This window comes from Notothenia coriiceps, unplaced genomic scaffold (genome assembly GCF_000735185.1).
Source record: "Notothenia coriiceps isolate Sejong01 unplaced genomic scaffold, NC01 NC01_scaffold00005563, whole genome shotgun sequence".
NCBI classification, from domain to species: Eukaryota; Metazoa; Chordata; class Actinopteri; order Perciformes; family Nototheniidae; genus Notothenia; species Notothenia coriiceps.
In genome coordinates, this window is record NW_011338264.1 from 190,751 (window position 1) to 196,750 (window position 6,000).

Genomic DNA, 6,000 nt, shown 5'->3' on the forward strand with positions numbered 1-6,000 from the left:
AAATATTAAAAGTAATTGCAAAAAGAAAGGAATAGTTTAAAAAAAAAAGTGAAATAGTGAAATAAGAGTCTCACTATTTCACTTTTTTTTTTAAACTATTCCTTTCTTTTTGCATTACTCATTATCAATCAAAGATCAGATATTATATTCGTCTTGTCTGACACGTCTGAAGGTGATCTTTAAGCTACAGAACTGATGTATGATCTTCCATCCTTTAGGTGAACCGGTTTGAACAGTTTAACATCAACTATGCCAACGAGAAACTCCAGGAGTATTTCAACAAGCACATCTTCTCTCTGGAGCAGCTGGAGTACAACAGGTAAAGATGTTTATCATATCTAAACAAATAAGAGACATACACTTCTTCAAATGAGGCTTGTATGCTGGTTTTGGTATGCTGACTTTTCATGTGCTGGAGACTGTCCCACAGACAGATGGGGGTGGGGGGGGGGCTGGACCTCCTCGGGGCGATGCAGGCAAACTGCCAGAGGTTTGGGCTTGGCTCAGTTTCTCCCCCAGACAGTTGTGTTCTTGTATAATGGACCGGCAGCTTGGACATGGCCCATTTCATCACATGCTCATGCTGGACAATACAGCCATTGTGTCGTCCTAGTTGTTAATATTTATATATATACATGGTGTGTGTGTCTTTGTCCTTGCAGAGAGGGGATCCAGTGGGAGGCCATAGACTGGATGGATAACGCAGAGTGTCTGGATCTCATAGAAAAGGTATCCCTGAGACAGCAAAGTCACCACTGTGATCGACCGCTAACCACCAGCCGGAGCGGGCTGACGCCTCACTGTGCTTACACTGCCCTCCCTCTCACACTCTATCATTATATAGTCTCATTTTGCATGTTGTATGCACAGTAATGTACACCAGTCAGCAGCTCGAGGTAGCATTAAAGGGAGCCATTAAGACAATTAGTTTTATTTTATCTCCATAGTTAGAAAGGATTTCGGGTCAAAATCATACATTTAGGGGAGGTGAAAGACTACACTAACATTTTACCCTTACTTATAATCTCACTTTGGCTGGATTGGCCTTTATAAGAGGATTCCAGCTGTATCATTACAACTGTGTGTAGAAATGTGTTAGGTGCGAAACATCATGCCTGCTCAGTGAACCCTCTTTTGTAAATAAAAGAGAAAATGTAATGAATTATTACGCTTTTCCTGGACGCATTGTTACAACAAAAGCTGCCAGATGTGCCCCAATGGGATTATAACTAGTTCCATCATGACTTTGCTGAGTTTCACCCTCCTCTTGTCTGTCTCCCCTTTAGAAACTGGGCATGTTGGCTCTTATCAATGAGGAGAGTCGCTTCCCCAAAGGCACGGACTACACCCTCCTGGAGAAACTGCACAGCCGGCACGCAGTGAGTCCTCATGTACACATGGAAACTTACATGCATCTTTCTCATGTCCCAGGAAAACAATAAAATGATCCACCCCCCCTCAACCAAAGAGTTAAACCTCTCTGCTGCGTTGAACGTCTGACCCCGCCCCAGGCGCTCTCACACGCAAGAACAACCACACTGAAATGTGATCAGCCATTCTCATGTAATGATTAGCATCGTGTTCAGGAGAAAAGAGTGTCCTCACTATACCCAGCAGGGTTTTCTATGGCTTACCCACAAAGTGAGACAAACACAGGCTGACCTCTCCCCTGAAACACATGTTGAGTTTTAAGGTCGTGGCCGAAGGAGCTGAAGAGGAATAGCTGTTGAACTTCATGTAGAGGTTATGTTTAGTGCCGACATCTTTCGTAGACTGCTTGTTTTGTTGATTAAAAGAACATTCATTACAAGAACAGTTTTTCTTTTCACTGTGTTATATACATTTAAACTGTTTAATTAATGTACTTTAAATATATATATATATATATGTTAAAGTGATAGACACAAACAAAATACTACTAATGTAAAAACAAAGCAACCTTACCACAAAAAGTTAAAAGGAATAAAGTGCAACCCTAACTTCTCTTATCTCAAGGTAGAACAGTAAAGGTGCCAAGCAGACAGTTGGGATTATTAAAATATTTGTACTTTTATGGCACAAATCAGAGATTCAGAAACATGATGAGATTGTTGTCATTGTGTTGTTTAATCATTGGGTATGGGAGTTTTGGTCATACACAAATAGTAAAGTAGGCCTACTGGGTTTCTGAAAAATGTCCTGTTGACATGGTCTAGACTAAGATTTTAAGATTATAGAAACTAAAATAGCCTACAGGTTATTTGATAATGACAATATTAATCGGTTGCAGCCTTTAATACGTTGTTGACCTTTCAGCTGCAGCTGGCCCCTGAGCTCTCTGGTTATACTATCTCCTTAATCTGATTAATAGTCAAACTGATTATCACTAATCAAATAGACTTGGAACAGCATTTCGAAAAGTCAGTGCTGTTTTTGTGCTTTCCCTCAGACAAACCCGTACTATGTTAAACCCCGAGTGACCGACCACCAGTTTGGCATCAAGCACTACGCTGGAGAGGTAATTACCCACACACACACACACACACACACACACACACACACACACACACACACACACACACACACACACACACACACACACACACACACACACACACACACACAGAGCAAACCCAGCTTTCTGAATGAGCATCTTTGGGAAGTAGTGTAGATGTTGAGCAGCGGTGTCGTGTTTGCCAAAACCAGCTACAGGATGTTGATGTTCCCCCCCTACTCTGTCTTTTTCTCTGAGTCAGGAGAAACTGCTTCCCCGTCATCCTCTCATTCCTTTGGCTACATGATGAACTGGGGTTACTACTGACGGAAGTGTAGAGAATGGCCAAAGAGATCAGGGCAGAGAGAGAGGGATTGCAGAGGGCAGGAGGGGGGGGAGGGAAGTAGAAAGATAAAGAAAGGCCTTATGAAGGCTGCCTCAGACAAGGTCTCCTCAGTGAGTGTGAGCTCAGTCACAAGCCTGGCATGGATGTCTGTGGTAATGAGAGGAAAGACCAGCCGACCAGTTGTCTCTCTCTCTCTCTCTCTCTCTCTCTTTCTCTCTCTCTCTCTTTCTCTCTCTCCTTGGACTTTAGTTGCCTTTCTAAAAGCTCCTTCTGCTATCTGAAACGGTGCCGTGTGCTCACTGGAAAATAGTAGCATCCTCCCTTAGATTTGATTATCCCTGTGGTGCCACGGAAATGCAGTCGATTTTTTAATTAAGTTTTGTTCTCGGACATGATCTTTAGCAACAGGAACAACAAAAATACCTCAACATACCTTGACAATTCAGTGGTTGAGTATAAACGTTGATGTGTTTCAAAGACAACAATGTTGAGTGCAGAACTTTGTAAATACAGCGTTGCAGATGTGGAATCAGATGTTGTATGATTGGTGCATCTTTAAGACTTTGCATTCAAGCTTCCTTGTTTCTCCGTACTATCATGGGACTATCCCAGTTAACTGAACCTAAAACTGGCAGACCCAGAGATCCTATTGTACGAGTCTATTCCAATAATAAGAGGAATGGAGTGTAATTAGTGTGTCGGGATTTAGAAAAACATGTGTCGTCAAGTTTGGATCTCATGGCTCCCAATGAGGGATGGGGTTTGCCATTAGATTATAGTATACACACGATACACATTAACACAAACACAAATACGTGCCTGATTAGATTACACATTTTTTGTATTTTAATATTAACATGCATTTCTTTTAATTCAAATGAGCATACACAAAACATAATACGAATCGCCTGCACATCTGAGAGCAATTTGCTTTACATTGCCACTTTATTTGCTGCAGTACACATCCATCAAAACACAGTTCACTAATATATTTTATTAAATCTTATTTGGAACAATATTGTTGTATCTGATTAACTTAGATTACATATTTGGGTAAAGCTGCAAATGACTCTTCTGCTGACAGAGGATATATTATTAGTGTTTTTGTACCTCTAAATAGATCTTTGCCTTTTAGTTCTTGCACTGCTGTTACATACTTAAAAGCATTTTTACCTCATCTTTATACAAACAGTGCTATAACTCACTTTGTATGTTCTGTCCTCTGTATTAGGTACTTTATGATGTGCGTGGGATCCTTCAGAAGAACAGAGACACCTTCAGAGATGACATCTTGTTTATTCTTAAAGACAGCAGGTGAGCATATTGCTCTCTCTCCTGCATGCTGATCATACAGCTGTATAATTCAGCTTCAATGGACGGTTCTGCAGTCACGTTACCTGTTCTGCATCATATGTCTGCAGGCTTGACTTCATCTACGACCTTTTCGAGCGTGTCGGCAGCAGAAATGGAGATGAGACCATGAAGATGGGCACGGCCCGACGCAAGCCCACTGTCAGCTCTCAATTCAGGGTGAGGCCAAAGCTTTTATGATCTATCTCCTAGCAAACGATTGTATCATTGTGTCTTCACGCAGACAACAGGGCTAATCATGGGTCTTTATAAGGAGCTTTCAGGCTGTTATCTTAGCATGATGAGTGTGAACGAACAGACGCAAAGAAGGATATAAATCATGTAGAGACAGAGGGGGGAGGACCATGCTGCTAGTGTGTTTGATCTGCAGAGAATGATGGCTGATGGGATGTATGAATTGTGGTTGTTGCGGCGGGTGGGGGGGTACAGAGGAGGGCTAAGGAGCAGGGGAGGATTTGGCAGGCTGCCCCGGCCTACAGTTTCTAAAGCCAGGGGATTATGGTTGATGGCTGGGCAGAGAGGGGGCCAACCAGGAGCCAATCACACTCAGCTCTGCCAGGCTGGGGTCCCACTGGAGACAGACTGTCTGAGGCAGCGAGGAGAGCGAGGCTGACAGGGGTTCAAGGGTCCTTGGAGTGTGTGTTGGTGCGTGCGTGGGTGGGTGTGTGTGTGTAATAGTAAACATGGGTTAATACTCCATTAGAGACGGAAAGTATCAAATGTCATTCAATCCATAAACTTTGATGCATTTTTTCAAGAATAGTTCTACACACTTTTCCTTTATGTTAACAATTATGTTCATTTCAGGGTTTACATGTATTCAAGTAGTTACTGTACTATCATTTTATGGTTTTATGGTTTTATGCTTTATTTCAATTTGATTATTTTTATTACTACCTTTTAGATTCACATTTATAAAAAATGAAAACATTGTTTAACCAAGTTATGTGTGTCTGTTATTGAATTCTTAAAGAATTGTTTTGTTAAACACGTGAAAACATATGGCATTGCAACTAAATGTTAACTACACTCTAAAAACAAATGCCTTGACTCAACAAAGAAAATCAACGCAACAGTTTGCATCGATGTTTATTGAGTTAAGACCACTTCTAATGAAATTGTCTTAAAGCAACAAAGTTATTTGAGTTAGGGGAGAAGGCTTTTCCTCTACAATCAGAGGTGTTTGTAATTACCACTTACTTAATAATTGGTCGCATAAACACAAGTTTTGAAGTTGATTACTCAAAAGATTAAGTTGTTCCGACTAGTTTTACCACATGATTTAAAAGGAATTTCAAGTTGTATGTACTTAATTACCCTCATTCGGGATACAAGTTTTTAAGTTGATTACTCCAAAAATTAAGTTGTTCCAACTTGTCTTACCGTATGATTTAAGAGGAAGTTTAAGTTGTATGTACTTAATTACCATCATTGGGAACACACGTTTTTAAGTTGACAACCATTTATAAATTAAGTTGCTCTAAATATATTGTATTCAATAGTTTTTTTTCTTAGCTTTTTCATGTTTTTGCCTTTTAAAGAAAGAAATTAATTGATTCCACAACAAAAATATTAGGCAATTCACTTTTTATTTTGAACTGCAGTTGTTTATTTCAACACATGATGTTTCAATCAGGAGAGAATTCATTTTTTTTGAACATTTATTGACACATGCCATACTGTATGATAAGGTGCATGAACACCTGAGAGGCTGCTGGAGAATGAGGTGAAATGCAATAGGTTAAAGAGTACGCCTGTGATGAGCTGATTATATGCAGCTGCTGAGTGAATGTATATACACCCAGCCTTC

At 40.4% G+C, this 6,000-nt stretch overlaps 1 protein-coding gene across 1 annotated transcript in view; it reads left to right on the forward strand.

Annotated features, from left to right (window-relative positions):
- Positions 1-4,349, forward strand: part of LOC104943027 (unconventional myosin-X-like) — a gene marked incomplete at its 3' end in the record, with an annotated part of 35,231 nt that extends 30,882 nt beyond the window's left edge. Inside the window, exons 13-18 of the mRNA XM_010768348.1 lie at positions 219-319; positions 663-729; positions 1,287-1,379; positions 2,429-2,497; positions 4,051-4,133; positions 4,241-4,349. Of these exons, the coding sequence (XP_010766650.1) occupies positions 219-319; positions 663-729; positions 1,287-1,379; positions 2,429-2,497; positions 4,051-4,133; positions 4,241-4,349 (522 nt within the window). The remainder of the gene's footprint in view (positions 1-218; positions 320-662; positions 730-1,286; positions 1,380-2,428; positions 2,498-4,050; positions 4,134-4,240) is intronic.
- Positions 4,350-6,000: the final 1,651 nt, after the last annotated feature.